At 30.3% G+C, this 17,591-nt stretch overlaps 1 protein-coding gene across 1 annotated transcript in view; it reads left to right on the forward strand.

The window, feature by feature from the left end:
• Positions 1-17,591, forward strand: part of LOC142317546 (carboxypeptidase B-like) — a 129,294-nt gene that overhangs the window by 92,644 nt on the left and 19,059 nt on the right. The window contains exon 5 of the mRNA XM_075354105.1: positions 9,815-9,982. Within this exon, the coding sequence (XP_075210220.1) occupies positions 9,815-9,982 (168 nt within the window). The remainder of the gene's footprint in view (positions 1-9,814; positions 9,983-17,591) is intronic.

Raw genomic sequence — 17,591 nt, forward strand, 5'->3', positions numbered from 1 at the left:
TCCATACAAAAAAAGCAAAGAAGACTTTCCAATTTACGAGCCAGATTTATTAGATTCTATAAAAATCGATAAGATATTGGACAAAACGTATTTTCTCATTTTGTATCCACACATTTGAGTAATATGAATGTAAATATTATTATACAAATATAAACAAAGTAAATACATTCTTTTTGTCTTAGCTTTGTTAAATTAATTATTACTTTATTAAATTTACTATCTCAATTTATATTTAGGCTTATTAGAAAAATAATAGGAAACATTTTTTTATAACTTGACATTATTATTTTTTATTTTATTAAAGTGTCAAATTCGTCTTTTTTAATTTTTTTTTTGTTCTTGTATTTGTCATAATGTGACATTTCTATTCACTAATGTCATACAGAGAATGATTATGTGTGTCAATATCATAACGTCGTTTTAATTATTTACTACGGAAGCCAGTTAGGTCATATAACTCTGCTATAACCATAACCTACAAGCGACTACATTGACATATAAAGTTTATCTCATAAATCTTTATTAAATTTTAAGAACATATTTTATAAAATGGTTGTGATACTTATTAGGAAATAAAATGTATATAATATATATAATCTGTAATATATATCTGTATATTACAAGTGGATCACTACAGTGCACCCGGAATACATATATCTTATTAAAATACGTTTAAAATTATAATACATTTGTTATTATTATATCTAAATAAAATAATTTATTTTATTTATTTAATTTTAGATCAGCATATATTTCCAGTTTATACTTGAAGGATTGAAGGAAAGAATTTTTATATACCTTAAAAGTCGGTTCCATAAGCGTATTTATTTATAATTTTAAATGCGGTAGCCGTTTCCTTTTAACTCTGAACTAAGTATAGGACGAGTAATAAGTTAAGCCTAAACCTATAAAAATCTGTTATTTGAGGCCGAAAAATGTATTTTATGGTTTAAAAAAACTGTTTATAACCTAAATAGAATTTCGAAAAATGTTTTGAGTTATCATGTACGAGATTTTACAAAAAGAAAAAAATTACCTGCATTCAGGAGTTTGAAATTTAATAATAATTATCAGTTTTAGAAATATGTCTGATTCTGAAAATCGGGCCTTTTACAAAAAAGACTTCATAACAGGGAATAACTGAATAAATCCCCCTCAATATTTCTTGATTTTTGATATATTTAAATAAATATATATTTCAGTTATAATAAGTAATATTTGCCGGCCTTCGTGGCACGAGTGATAGCGTCTCGGCCTTTTATCCGGAGGTCCCGGGTTTGAATCCCTGTCAGGCATGGCATTTTTCACACGCTACAAAAATTGTCGTTCATCTCATCTTCTGAAGCAATACCTAACGGTGGTCCCGGAGGTTTAAAAAATAATATATATATATTTAAGACTACAAATAATTTAAATAATTAAAAGCAGTAACTATATGGATAATATAGTTATGGAATTAATTTATATATATATATATGCACATACCGATTGATAAAGTATGACAATCCTTTAATAACATTTTATTCATTAAGGATATAGAAATTATATTTAGCAAATGCTCCTTTTTTGGTATGAGACTACCATACTCAAGTACCAAGGAGGGGTAAAACTCAACCTTTTAAATGGGAAGGGTGGGATTGTGACATCATTTTAAAGATCATTGATAAAAAACCTTTGATGAAAAAAAAATCGGGTTCGGACAATTCTTACCAAAATTGCAACCATTAATGCTTTTTATAGCTAGTTTTAAAACATTAAAAAAAAGAAATCAAATATTCAAAAATGGTATGAGACCACTACTTGCGGTGTACTGAAGGCCACTTTTGAAATACTGAAGGCCACTTTTGAAACTTGCTGTGAAAAACTATGATGGCTGTAATTTTGGTTAGGGTTGTTTTGGTCAGATGCTATTTATATCAAAATATTTGTTTTTGAATGCTCTTTAAAATAATTTTTCACAATCCTAACTTTTCCATTTAAAAAGTTTATATTACACCTATGGGGACTTGGGGTGTTGTAGGGTCGAACGACTCGGATAATTTATTAATTTTGATTAGTAATTCATTAACAAGAATGTTATTACAATGGTCACGGAATAAAAATATAAGTTTTTTATAATTATTTTTCATACTAATAACAAATTCTGTTTATACTATTACATTATTTTATGTTTTTAATGTCTATTTTTAATATTGTACGAATATGCGAGGAATGCACTATGGTACTGAAAATTATAGGCTGAAGCGCATGCGAATGTACAAAAAAATTGGAAATTTCAAGGTAGAATTTTTTCCCAAATTTCATTACTGTATGTTTAATATTTGAAGAGTTACCTAAGGGTTTCTATACTTTATTAATACCCTGGATGTGTGGTGTGTATATACCGGATGATATTTAAGTATGGAAACAACTTTATACTGTATATCTGAGAGATATTTGGAGGCAGAAAAAATAGGGTTCTACATAATAAAAAAAAATTTACATTATGATAAGTTTTTAATTTTTGTCCGCCATATTGAATCAAATTTTTTTAAACAGGAAGGTGAACATATGACACATGATTTCGATTTAAAATTTTACAATAAAAAGAATGGTGAAACTCGCTTTTCTGTTAATACCTTCGTTATCGAGTTATAAGCATTCAAAATTGCAATGACGGAAAAAATTTATTAAAAATAAAACGAGGTAAAACGCGCTACGTGAACAATTTTATTATATTTTACATTCATAAACATACAATAACGAACTTTAAATAGTACTATAATGATAAAAAATTACTGATAATTAACAACACAACAAATTTGTGGGTGATGTTAAAAGCTATGAAATAATATTACTTCCAGCTCATATTTATTACTTATCAGCTATTAATTACAATGCAGCTTATTAACTCCTCATTTCACCTTTTTACTTCAGTATATTTGTAACGGTAAAATTTGACAGTGCTAGTAAAAATTAAGTTGTAGGCCTAGCGGTTTAAATTTGTTTTTTTGTGAAAGTTTTCTTAGTTTTCTCGTTTATTTATATAGTTTTAAATATTAAAGCTTCTAAGAACAATGCCTTCTTTAAGTGTAACTGAAAGAATAACTCTATTGATGATGTACGGGTATGATGACAGAGTTTGGCATTTACAAGAAGTGCGTGATGATTTATTTAATAATAGATTTTCAAACAAAGAACCAATAAATAAATCAACTGTGATGAAGACAGTACAACGATTTGAAGAAACCAGTACTGTAAAGAATCATATTCGCACCAGTAGACCAAAAACTGTTACAACTGATAAAAAGTCATTAGATGTATTGCAGATCAGAAAATCATATCAGTTGATATAGCTGTTTAAATTGTTGTTAATTATTAGTTATTGTTTATTATTATCATCATCAGTATTACAGCGCTGTTTCAAGTTTGTTATGCATTATGAATGTAAAATGCAATAAAATTGTCCATGCAGCACGTTTTACCTCGTTTTATTGTTAACACGATATTTGCATTCACGTCATTGCATTTTTGAATGTTTATAACTCGACAACGAAGGCATTATCAGAAAAACGGGTTTCACCATTGTTTTTCTTGTAAAATTTTAAACTGAAATCATCTGTCATATGTCTATCTTCCTATTTAAAAAAGATTAAGTTTGATTCAATATGGCGGATCCAAGATGCCGGGCAAAAATTAAAAACTCATCACAAGGTAGATTTTTTTAAAGATAATTGTTTAGTTGAGGTGCTTCACCTCGAAATCACAAAAACATATCAAATTTATTCAAAATTAATATTTATTCATTCAATGATGTATTTTAGGTGTCGGAAAATAGAAAATTAGTAAACATTTACATAGTGATAAAAATAACACGCGTAAAATTTTGTGTATCTCTCTTATAATTTGTCATAAATGGTGAAATCGTGTTTTATAATCACAATACTTCCTTTTAATTAAAAATTCGGCCTTATGTCTGTGGAAATGGAGTTTGGAATTTCCATAACGCGTCACATTGCTTCGTACTCCCCCCGATTGACGCTCAATTGTCCTGAACTTCAATGGGGGGGGGGGGAGTAACAACTTAAATACAACTTAAAAAAACTTAACAACTTAAATAATTTATAAATTTATTTTGGGCTTCGTAGTTACTAATGAAGTTATTCAAACTAAAGCGCAGAAATTATTCATGGGCTTTTACACATGAAGCTGCTTATAATCTGACCAGGCCAGAACCAAACGGTACTATATGTACGATTTTATATAAATCTGGTTTTTCTATTTTAAAAAGATATCAATTAACTTACATTTTACTAGACAATTTACAAGGATTAAATTACTCTTTCTATGGATTTAAAATAAAATATGACTTGAAACCGATTACTATACGTGCTCTACGAAACGGAACGCAGTCATCAAAGCCAATGCATTATTAGCATATACATAAATACACATATATATTGTGTATTGAAAAAAGAAGGAGTGACGTTAATAACCTACGTACATATAGTTTAAGGTTACGAGAAACAAAAGATTTACCGTTATGCTTACCATCTCAGTGGATGGGTGAAAGTCGGCTTCTTACGTCATTTTAGTGCATAAATTACCTGAAACTTTTCAACTTCAAGTACCAGAGAAAAATACTATAAAATCATATACTTCAATTAAAATACTATCTGCGGTTATTAATTTAATAATAAAAGGCAAATTTTAATACCCATATTTCGGTAAGCTTATAAAAAATAAGAAATCATTTGTTTTTAGAATTTTTTTATGAAATTGACACTTTTTCTTTTAATTTATTTTTTATAAAAACTTTTTTTCAATATACGACTGTAATTTTAGATGTAGGTTTTACATATAAAAGGTTTAAAAATGTATTTTAAAACTTAATATATAAATACCGTGGCAGTTAACCGTTTTACTTGCATTTAAATAGTTGATATTTGTTGTAATAATACTTGTACAAAATTTCCTTGTTAAAAATATGCTTTCTATTAAGAAAGAAAAACTATTACTTTGTTTTATTTAGATTTTTTTTAAAAATTAAATCTTCGTTTACCTAGAAAATTGTATAACAATAACACTAAAAGATTATTATTCTGATATCTTGAGAACAATAAATTCGACTTTAATAATATAAATATCAAAATGAAATCCAATCTTCTTTTCTCGAAATTTCATTCATAGCGGAAACCGTATCTTTTAAATAACGTAATCTGAATGTTAGCAATTGTAGCAATTCCAAATGCATACTACATGAGAAGTTATGTTATAAAATATTATATACTCTGCTTAACCAACAATAAAGTTCCCTGAATAAATTCATAGTTTTAAAAAATGATGACAGTACGCGTTGTTTAATCTGGAATCAAAATCTGCGTGACACGGAAAAGAGAACTATGTAGGATTCAAGCTCCCGAAATGAAATTTTTACGAACAGTTAAAAGTTGCTCAAGAGAGAATAGGCTGTATAATGATCATTAGAAATTTATTAAATGTTATGGCTGTGCTGTATACGATTGAGAAAAACAAAAATCAATGGAGACAACACCTGGGTGGGATGATAAAGGATAAATTTCAAAGATGGCTATATTTTATAATTCTGGTCGGAGAATATAGGTAGACCTCGGAAACATTGTAAACTTTATACAGTGTCCCACAAATAAACAGAGAAACTTTCAGGACATGTTTTACTGGTGAAAATAATGAAAAACGTTCATATAAACATAGGTCTGGAAACGCTTCGTTTTCAAGCTAGCGAAAGATTTCCCCTGGATTTCACTTCTTCTAATAAAAAAAAGCCCTACTGAAATTTTTTGGACCAGAATTAAGGAGTAAAGTTGGTAGTTTCTTATGTAATTTGATCTGAAAAAAAGGTTAACAAGGTTTTAGAACTGTAACTCCAATAGTTTTAAGGTATCCGACGTAAAATACGAAATTCGGTGTCAAAAACAAGTTTTTTTAGGTTTGTAGTATAATAGCTTTTTTAAACGATTCATAAATGCGGAAGATTTTAACAAAACTTGTAGAGAATCTAATTCTGAGAAAATTAATGTAAATATAACCAATAAAAAGTAAATAAGAACTTTAAAAAATCCGGGTTTTATTGAAGCAAAACAGACGAAAAATAGAAAATCATATTATTCTTTCTGTACCTAATTAACATTATTTTTAAAGCTTTCTTTTAAGCATCGTCTTTAAACATTCTTCGGTATCAGAATTTACGAACAAAAGGGTCATTTCTAACGTGTTCATTCTTTGTTGAACGCCAAGTAAAACATCGTGTTAATGATGAACGTCATGTGATTCAACATATTCAGCGTAGTCCAAGCACTAGTACTGGGCGAATTTCATTTAGCACTGGTTTGTCAAAAAACAAAGTGTGGCGCATTCTACGGAAAGAATTTACCTTTTCCGTCTGTAGAAGATTCAAAATTTGTGGCCAACAAATTACCCCTCTCATTGGTTTCTAGACAACGCTGATCAGGTAAATTCAGTTTTATTTACTGAATAAGCCACTTTTATGAGAAACGGAGTTTCCAGTTCTAAATGTATTCATTTATGGAGTGAAGACACTCCTTATGGTACTATGGAAACTAGTTTCCAGCATATATTTCACATTAATTTTTGGTATTTGCATTATTTATGGGACCATTTTTTTTATAGCTTGTTGATATTACCACATAAGTTTGAAGCTTGTGCGTGGGATATGGAAATGGAATTTTTTAGGATATGAAAAATGCCATGCCAGACCGGGATTCGAACCCAGGACCTCCGAATGTAAAGCCGAGATGCTGCCACTCCGTCAAGGAGATTGGCATTTGTTTTCAATGAAAACCTTACGGGAGGTACCTACGTTCATTTCTTGAAAATTAGTTTGCCGCCTCTTTTGGAGGATGAACCTTTACAAACTAGATTGCAAATGATTTTCCAGTACGATGGTGCAACGTCACATTTTTCTTTAGTAGCTAGAAATCACTTGAATGCGAATTTCTTAAACTGGATTGGACGTGGTGGACCAATCAATTGGCCACCACGATCACCTGATTTAACGCCACTAGATTACTTCATTTGGGATCGTATAAAAACGATAGTATACCTACAAAAACCGTTAATAGTAAAGAATAGTTACTCTTTTAAATACGAAATTCTATTAAATTTATACGAAACGATTCTGAATGTTATAGAAAGCCACTGAAAATATTTTACGTCGGGCAGAGTGCTGTGTACATTGTGAAGATGGGAATTTTGAACAGTTATTGTAACTGAGGTTTGTTATTTTGTTACCATTTATCATGTCATGTATTTTATTTTTTTGTTTTGCTATTAAAAAGAATATTTTTTAGGTAGAGAAAGAATAATACGATTTTCTGTCTATTTTCGTCTATTTTGCTTCAATAAAAAACCGGTTTTTAAAAGCTTTTATTTACTTTTTATTGGACATATTTACATCAATTTTCTCAGAATTAAGTTTTCTACAAATTTTGTCAGCAAATCTTCCGCATTTATTAATCATTTAACATATTGTACTACAAATCTAAAAAAATTGTTTTTCGAAACCGAATTTTGTTTTACGTCGGATATCATAAAAACTACTGGAGTTATAGTTCTGGGATTTGTTTTATCCAATTTCCCACCTCAAATTACATAAGAAACTACAAACTGTACTCTTTGATTGGAGTCCAAAAAATTACAGTAGGGACCCATAATTTTAATAAAATATTTATAACTAGCAGACTCGGCAATGCTTTGCTATTGCTAGATTTGAGTATATATATATATCTAGATTAAATGAACACAATTGAAAGTATGATAAAACATTAACAAAATGAACATTATGGAATTTCACAAAATTTAACCTTTCCCTTTTTCCAATTCCTTTTTTCAATTTCAATTTTACAATATTCCCTTTCCCTTCCTTTATTCCCCTATTTTAATCCCATTTTCTTTCCCCGTTTCTCTTTCTCTTTCCCTTTCCCCTTTTCTTTTAACCGTTTCCATTTTCTTATCCCGTTTTTCCTTTTTCCCGTTTTCCCCTTTTTTCTTTTTTCCATTTTACCCTTCTTCCCTTTTAGCTTTTCAATTTTTCCCTTTCTTTCTCTTTCCCCGCGCGTAAATCGGTCCAGTAGTTTTTTAGTCTACGGCGGACACACATAACAGAAACATTGAAATGGAATCGTAAAATATTTAGTACAGCGTGAATTGCTTTTACGTCCAACAGATAGCGCTATTTTTAAAAAAATAGCATTTTTTTACCTGTTGCAGATACGACATCTATATAAGAGTAGGTATATAAAAACACACGCGTAATCGAATGCAACGTTGTGTCAAAATTTCAAAGCAATCGTTGAAGAACTTTCGGAGATTTAAGATTTTGAACAAAGAAACATTTACATTTTTATTTATATAGATTATTTTAATTAGAATAACTCTAATAAAAGTTACTTTTTATTAGAAGAGCTGAAATCCGAGAAAAATCTTTCGCTAGCCGCAACTTGAAAACAAAGCGTTTACAGACCTATGTTTATATGAACTTTTTTCATTTTATTAGCCAGGAGAACAGCTCCTGAAAGTTTCTTTGTTTGACACCCTATACTGTTTTCTTCGTGTATATTGTAGTTTTCTGGAGTTGGAACTGGCAAGTTGCTTAAACTGTGATTGTAAACAAGAAAATAAATTAATTAATGACGAAAATCTTCTTTAAATTTAAATAAGAATAAAGCTAAAATATTATTCACATTTTATTTTGAAACCGGCCAAGAGATTTCTGAATAAGACATGCTCGGATGTTCTCAGTTTATACATAGATTTTAATGAGAAACGATAAAAAAATTACTTTTTTAATGTCAGAAAATGAAACGATAGAAAACTTCTTGTTAATTACCATTTATGTTGTCAATTGCATACAAAATATCTCTAAATGAAAACTTCTTAATAAAATATTTTATTTTATTTATTTTTTAATCTGATATTAGAGAAAAGCTTTTACATTATGCTCTTTTATAAATTAATTGTGAAAAATTAGACTGCAATGAACGTTTTAGAGAGGCTTTTTTTAACTTAACGATATTCTTTTTAAAGTTAACGAAATTGTTTAGATATTTACTAAATTTGCAATATTTCCCTTATGCACACGAAATTTACTCATTTAAAAAATGTATTACTTTCTTTAGAAAATCTAATTTGATTGTGTTACACTCCATATTCGGAAACGATAAAAATCTATCATAGTAATCTTTTTATGCCAGTTGATATGGAAAAAGTACTACCGATAAATAAATATAATTATTTTTAAAATTAACCAATATTTCTCTGGATAAATAGGAAATTTGAGAAATATAGTGGTTTTCCACTGGTTTCTCCGAATTTACTGTAGCCGAATGTACTTCAGCAAATCATTTATACCAAAATACAGATTTATTAATCTGACTTTACAATTGTTTATAATTTTTTATATTCACTACACAAACTGATAATATAAATAAACGTACTCTGAAAGAAAGTAGTTATGATTGGTAATTCTATGATTCAGGCATTTTACATATATCATATTCATCAGTAAGAAAGACATATGGGTCATATGCAACAGCAGCTAATATTTCAATAAATTAATGTATCATCTTACCTTCCGGTAATGAAAATGTTTCAACTTAGTAGAGGGTTAGATTAAAATGTGTGCTAGTATATGTATGTTCTGAAAGCAGAAAAAAATTACAAAAAAAAAAAATAAATATAGAGTTAAAGAATTGTTTCAGATGTAAATAGTAATTATATAATGTTATTTATAATCAGACTATTAAAAGTAGTTTAAAATTTAAACTTACTGTTTCAGATATTATGGATTACTTATCATATTTAGAAGAAAATTATCCTGATATAGTTGAGATAAAAACAATAGGAACATCAGCTGAAGGTAGAAGTTTAAAAGTGATTAAAATATCTGAACCAGCAAAGAAAAGTAAAGAAAAAAAAGAAAAACCAGCTATATGGATTGATGCAGGTAGTTTTGATCAAAATTTATGTTAAAATATTTTATAAATATAGCCTAATATTTAGATCAGTGATTCTCAACTTTTCTGGTTGAGCTCTACGATCCCCAAAAAGTAAAAAAAAATATATATAATGAATATACCGCGATCCCCCAACCACAAACCCAATGAAATCTAGTTAAAAATATTTTACTGCGTTGATAACGACAGGTATGAACATGCATGTTTGAAGTGTACAAACATGGATAATTTACAAATTCCAACTTGATGTGTACGTACACCTTGTAATTTGGTCTGCTTGCATAATATTCGCTATGAGAGAACATGTATATGATACGTTTGAACATGTCATGCTGTCAGTAGTCTAAAAGAGGGGTAAAGGATTGCAGAATCAGATTAGTTTCGAATACGAAGCGTGCGTCTGGTACCTTTCTTTAAGTTTTTAAAAGAGTAGTTTCGGTGAAAATTGAGATTTCGGTTTTTAATGAGCAGTCAAAAAGTGTAACTGTTTTTTTTTTCAATTAGATTCTTATGCAAAATGGATGGATTTGTGAAAAATCGAAGTGAGCCATCTACATCCAGTCAATTGATCGGTAAAAAGACAAGATTGTACGATTATAGTTATTTTATGGTTTTACCTCATTGGATGGAAAACCATAGTGCGTTGTTTGCTTTTAAGTCCTCTCCGATAAAAGCATGAAGCCATCAAAATTAATTTGACACTTGGAGAATGAACATCCGGATCATAAAAGCAAACCCTTGGAATTTTTCGAAAGAAAATTTTATAATTTGAAAAGCCAACAAGCTTCTATTTGTAAATATAGCCATTCTGATAAAATTACACTTTACTTTACTTGTGAAGCATCTTATCTCATAGCATTAAGAATAGCTGAGATGTCCAAACTCAGTACAATAGCAAAAACCTCATACTGCCTGCTGCAGTTGATAAGGTCAGTGTTTTAATAAGCGTGGAAAAAGCAAAAAAGTTGAAAAATATCCCGCTTTCTAACGTCACAGTACAATCTATGGTAAGATAATTAGCAATCAGTTAATTCAGCAAGTGAGTTAAAGTGAATTTTTCAGCATAGAATTTAATGACTCATCAGATGGGGCAAACAATTCTCAGTTCTGTTTGTAAGATGTGAACGCGATAAGGACGATCAATCAAAGAGAATATGTTATTTTGCACATCGATACCTGTTCATCCAACAGGACAATGTCTTTTTGATGTTTATTTATGAAGCTACTAAAAACTATAACAAAAGTTGGACGGGATGAATTGCAATATATCGTGATAATGCAAAGGCGATAATAGGAAAGAACACTGAATTTCTGAGAAAATTTTAAAAGATCGTCATACCAAGGGCGGAATGGATACACTGCTTCTTTCACAGACAAAAAAATATGCCGAAAAATCTCAAAAAACTTCTTTGTAAAACTTTAATTTTATTAATGTCGACTGTTACAGAATCGATTGCTTTCTAAACTAAGCGATGAAATGGGCGAAAAGAAAAAAATCTCTTCTTTTACATACAGAAGTCAGGTGATTATCGCAGGGGAAAATTTATTCCGGTTACTGGAATTGTGAGATGAATATGTAGTATTTTTCCGGGACAAATAAATCGCCATTCTCAATGTTTTTACAGAATAATGAGTATATGTTGCTGTTGGCTTACTTAACTGATATATTTTTGCATTTAAACGACTTGAATATAAATTTACAAGGACGTGATAAAAACGTTTTATTAATGAAAGATATCTGGATTATTCGTCTTCAAAGTAACAATTTTTATATGTTTCCACTCATTTTCGATTGTATTTAGAAAAATTTGAATGAAGAAGAGACTATTATTCGCTACAGTTTGGGTAGCATGAAGGTAAATTTTCTGAGCTAAAAATTCAGTTGGCGGAGTATTTCCGGGAAGATGAGAATGATTTCTCGAAAAGACAGGTAATGAATCCATTAATTGAAAACGTTATTGCAGCTGCTAAGTTGCCGGTTGAAACTCACGACCAGCTGATCGAAATGTCTGCCGATAAAACGTTACATCTACAATTCACATCTAGATCCGTTTAGGTTTGCTCGTCGAAGTGAATATGGAAATTTAGTCCCGGAAACACTGAAAATATTAATAACTTACCACGCCTTCCCTCGCCACGTCTTACCTCTATGAAAAGGGTTTTTCGTTCATGGTTGCACTATAAACTAAATATATGAATCGTCTTTTTCAATTTCAGAATTTGGTAGTTTCTAACATAGACCCACGTACGGAGAAACTTTTCAATGAAAAACAAACGTAACGATCTCATTTTCTTTACATGTGTTCTTATAAATGTAAGTAAAATGGTTATAATAAATGATTCTTTTTTCTCATGAAATGATTTCATTATTGTATTCGTGTAACGTTGTAGGTTAATTTCTCGACTCCCCTTTCATATCACCGCGACACCCTGGTTGAGAAACGCTGATTTAGATAAATCAGTTTTGGATATTTTCCTGTAAAATATCGATCTAATGTTCTTAAAAAAAGTTATCTCACGTTAAAAAATTTCAAATTAATCATTTCCTTTCAATAACTATAGGTTAATGTCCGATTTTACTTACTTGTGAGAGATTTTTCTGGTGTGCGAAACATACCAAACCTGGCTGGTATTCGAACTCATGAACAGCCATACGAGCAGAGATAATACTAATCTACTCCGCATATCAGAAAATATCATGAAATTTTGGGAGATTTTATGGTATGAAATCTTTTTTTAGTATCTGAAATAATTCCTTATTATGAAATAACCTCTGTACGTTGTAAACTATACGAACTCTCGTGATGTTTGAATTGAAAGAACGTAAACAATTAAGATTTAACTCTTAGAGTAAAAACACAGTGGAAGAATTGTTTAATCATTTCCTTTCTTGTCGTGTTACCCAAAATGCAACGTTATACTAGTATTATATCGAATTTAGACCAATTATTTAGGATATTCAAAATGAAACAGTGCACCAATGTTTAATTTATTATATTCAGTTGACAAATTGTTGAAACGAATAATATTACAATGAATTTTTTATTTATACTCGTAGGCATCCTCTAGGCTTTCCTGAACACGTTTGAAATGTTTGATAATACATGGTGAAACACACAAAAAGATTGATTATTTTTACAAATTCAGTTATATTATTTTTCAGTTCATCCAGAGTATGAGGCTTGTTCTTGTAAAAAAAATCCTTTCATTGCTCCCCATAAATAAAAATCTTTAGGTTTTAGGATGTCTGGAGATCTGTTTGACTAGATGTGTTTTGAAATGAACCTACCCTCGAAGATTTCACGCAGCAAATTTATCGAAATATTGGTGATGTGTGCCTCTATTCCATCTCGTTAGAAGTACGCTTCAGCAATTTCTTCCTCATTTAGTTAAACGATGAAAGGATAGATAATTTCATTGTAACAACGTTCTAAGTTTACTGTGTTTTGGAAAACTAAATGATTATCCGCTTACGTGATATTACTCACCAAACTCCAATTTTTTCGTCATGTAATGGTTGTTTCAAGATCTCTCATGGATTATTCACTGACCACACTGTTTTGGCTGTTGACATGGCTCGATAGCTGACAAAACGTTTCACCTGATATACGTTACATCGAGAATGAATTTTTAATTTATATAATCCAAAAATCGCTGGCATTATTCAACACGTTTAGGAAAATTGAAATTATGTAAGTGATGCATAGCAGTTATTTGGTACGGGTGCAGTTTTAAATGATTTTTCAATGATCTGTGAGTACTACACCTTGAGATTTCTGCTGGTTTTATCTTATTTCTGTTAGATTCTTTTGGAAATTTAAGCTATGGAATCAGAAATATCATCCACCCTTTCCTCTGTCAGGATAGATGTCGTCTTGATTCGGTCGTGTCTTTGACAAATCCATTTTCACGAAACTTGATCGCACTCATCTCTGAGAACCTTTGAGAGATATTTCCTTGGCGTATTCTGTGTTCTTACAACCACATCGAAACACGTTTTCAAAAAAAAAAATGCCAGTTGAAATGTTAAAACAATTATCACAAAAATTCACAAAATTTTCAAAAAAGTAAAAAGTTTCAAAAGTTATGAAAATAAAAAGTATCGTTAACATTGAACCATAGAAACCAGCTGTTACTTTCAATAATATAATAAAAATAATATGAAAGAACAAGTTAATCCGTTTTTTACTGCATACAATCCAGATGTTTTTATTTAGGTGCATAATTATTTTAGGAACACCCAATACAAAATATCCTAAATTTTAATAACTATTATCTTTGTTGGAATAATATTTTTGATTATGTTAGCTTTTAATACTAGATAAAAACTATGTATTTGACTGAATAGATTTTAAGTTTTAAATAATTTTCAGAACCAATAAAACTGAAGCGGATGAAATACTTTGCAAAGTCCTTAGTAGGACTTCCTACATTATACGGAGTGTTTATAAAAGAACACCTTGGTTCCAAAAAATCGTAATGAAATAATGGAATCAGTTAAAAGCATTTGGTTTTCATATTTTTGTTCGTTATATTATTAATTTTTTCATCGCAAATATTTATTGCGGTTGGCATCATTGTGTGACCTTCACTGCGTATCCAGTCGGCAGTTCACTCTGTCATGACGACACCGAAGCTAAACGCTCAGTGCGTGATTTAACCGAAACGGTTATCACAGTTCAATGTAATTATGGACGTGAATATGGTGGTGCCCCGCGCAAACGAATAAAACAATACTCTAGTGGTTTAATCTATTTAAAGAAACAGGCAATGTTCTAAAGAGGAAGTCGCCAGGAAGACCGTCCATATCTGAACAGAATGTGGAACGAATTCGAGCATCTTAAACGCGTAGGAAATTATTAGCGAGCAGCAGATTAGAGTTAGGAATACCTAAATCTACAGTGTATAAGTGGTGCGTAAGAAGCTTAGACTACGTGCGTATAAGATAAAACTTTTACAAGAAATCGAAGCTCAATGACAAAGAGAAAAGATTGGAGTTTGCAGCTTTGATGCTTAACAAAATTGATGAAAATTCGGACTACTTCAAAAATGTCATTATTTAAGTTTAGGCGACATTCCACATTAGCGGGTCAGTAAATCGACACGATTACAGGATTTGATGATCAGAGCCACCGCATGAAATTATCGAACATCGGCGTTGCTCTTTCAAAGTCAATGTTTGATGCGAACTGATGAATCACCGTATTGTGGACCCGTTCATTTTTTTAGAAAGCACAAGTAATAGGTATATTTTATGTGATATGCTCGAACTTTAGGTCTTTCCACAGATTAATGATATTCAAAAGAAAAATAATTAATTTTCTATCAGCTAGACGGCGCTTCGTTGGATTACAGCAACCATCTCCCTGTTGCATTAAACAATCGGTTTAAAGCAGGTGAATTGGAAGAGGAGGGCCGATCATATGGCCACCAAGGAGCCCAGACGTGACCCACTAGATTTCTTCTTGTGGGGCTTATGAAAAAACATAGCATATTCGAAGAAAATTCGTGATATCTACCACCCACGGGAGAAGATTGTTACGGCAGTAGCATCCATTACACCCAACATGCTGGCGAGTACGTGGGAAGAGCTAGATTACCGTCTGGAGAAGTGCAGGGCAACGAATAGTGCATACATCGAAGTGCATTAAACACCAAAACAAACTTCAGAACATATACTCATGTAATACTTTAAATATAATGCTGTTTAAATAGTACTTGAATCAGAGGAGTTCTTTATAAACACTCTTTATTATGAATGTCAACCTTTTCTTCAGTTATATGAATTAATTTTTAGCAAATTAAGTTGCCTTTCAGAAGTGTTTTTAAAAATTTATAAAGCAAATTATTTTTATCCAGCACGCATTTGAGTTTTAAAAAGAAAATATTTATTACTTTTACATTTAAGTAAAAGCTCTGTACTAATTCCTGTATAATTTGGCGGATAACTACCTTATTTAATTGTATAAATGTGTATATAAAATATGCAGAGTGTCTCCTGAAGAAACGAAATGAATTTCAAGATATGTTCTACAAACGAAAATAAAGAAAATAGTTTATTTAAACCTGGATGTTTTCGAATTGTAGCATACGAAATCAATTATTGCTCCTGATTTTTGCTCCTAGGGTAAAATAAAGCCATACTAAAATTCGTGAAACTTCTATTAACATATAACATGATTATTTTATAAATTTAAAAAACAGGTTCCACAATTGTATCTCTAGTTATTGAGAAAATTATTGCAAAACACAAAAAACTGGTGTCTAACAACACAATTTTTTTAGATTTGATGTACAATAACTTTGATAAATTGCAAGTAATCAAATAGAATTATGCAAATTAGTAGAAAATTGAATTCGGAAAAAATATATTTAAGTAACGTCAATTGAACTTAAAAAAACTAATTACGAAACGTGACAGGAAATATTATTATTTTAACCAAAACAAGAATTATTATATTTTGTATACATTCCATTAATCCTTTTTTTGGATCACAGTTGTGTAGATAAGTGGAAATTATTAAAGACATATATCATATTTATCTTTGTAGTTTTAATGTAATTTTTGAATCAATGATATCAGATGGTAAGACTAGTTTTGTATCAAATTATCAGTCAGCCATGTTCATTGGATAAATATATCTAAAATCAGAATAATTGTAAACTGATTTCTTTTATTTTCTAATGTAATATACTTCTGAAACTTTAGCATAAACCTGCACACTATTTACTCGTATGTCTATAGATCGTTAAATAAGTATTTGTCATAACTGAAATAAACGTTTATATTTTTTATGTTTATTTTTTTCAAAGAATCGAATTCCGACAAATCTTTACAGGCAGATTTATCTCTATCCGTTTGATAAGCTGTTATTACTATATATTTCTTAATTTATGATTTAAAGAATATGCTCTTACATTTAATTCGAATATCTGTCTTTGCGATTAACGGAATAATTGGTTGGATTTTCCGTATTTTTGTTGGAGTGCTATATTTTAGCGCTGATCGATGAATCAAAAGACTTCATATGAAAAGAAATACTAGTGTGAATTTACAGCAAAGTTTATTTAATACTCAACTCCTGAAAATCGGAATTCTACGTAAAAGTAATGTTACTGAAATGGACTCGTCCAACATCTGAACATCGCGGCGACGCAATAGAACACTACCGATAGTAACAACAATGCAATCATAACGTTCAGTGTATTGCTAGAGACAAGATGGCGTTTTCGCTAGATGAACGTGTTTTCATTGTTGAGTCGTACTTCAGTACGAAATCAGTGATTGCAGTGTAAGATTTGTTTCGCCATAAGTACCCAGATAAACCAGCTCCTAACAAAACATCAGTATTAAGGTTAGTTGCAAAATTTAGAGAGTCTGGTTCTGTTAATAACAAGGAACACAAAAGATCTGCGTCAGTGTTGAATACAGATACAGTCACTGAAATCAAAGACCGATTACTCGCCTCGCTAAATAAATCGATCAGACGTTTGTCTGCTGAAATTTATTTGTCTAAATCAACTGTTCATCGGGCGACCAAACAATTACAATTACGACCTTATCGCATTCAAACGGTTCATCAACTTCTTGAGCCCGAC

The sequence above is a fragment of the Lycorma delicatula genome, chromosome 1 (genome assembly GCF_047948215.1).
Source record: "Lycorma delicatula isolate Av1 chromosome 1, ASM4794821v1, whole genome shotgun sequence".
NCBI lineage: Eukaryota > Metazoa > Arthropoda > Insecta > Hemiptera > Fulgoridae > Lycorma > Lycorma delicatula.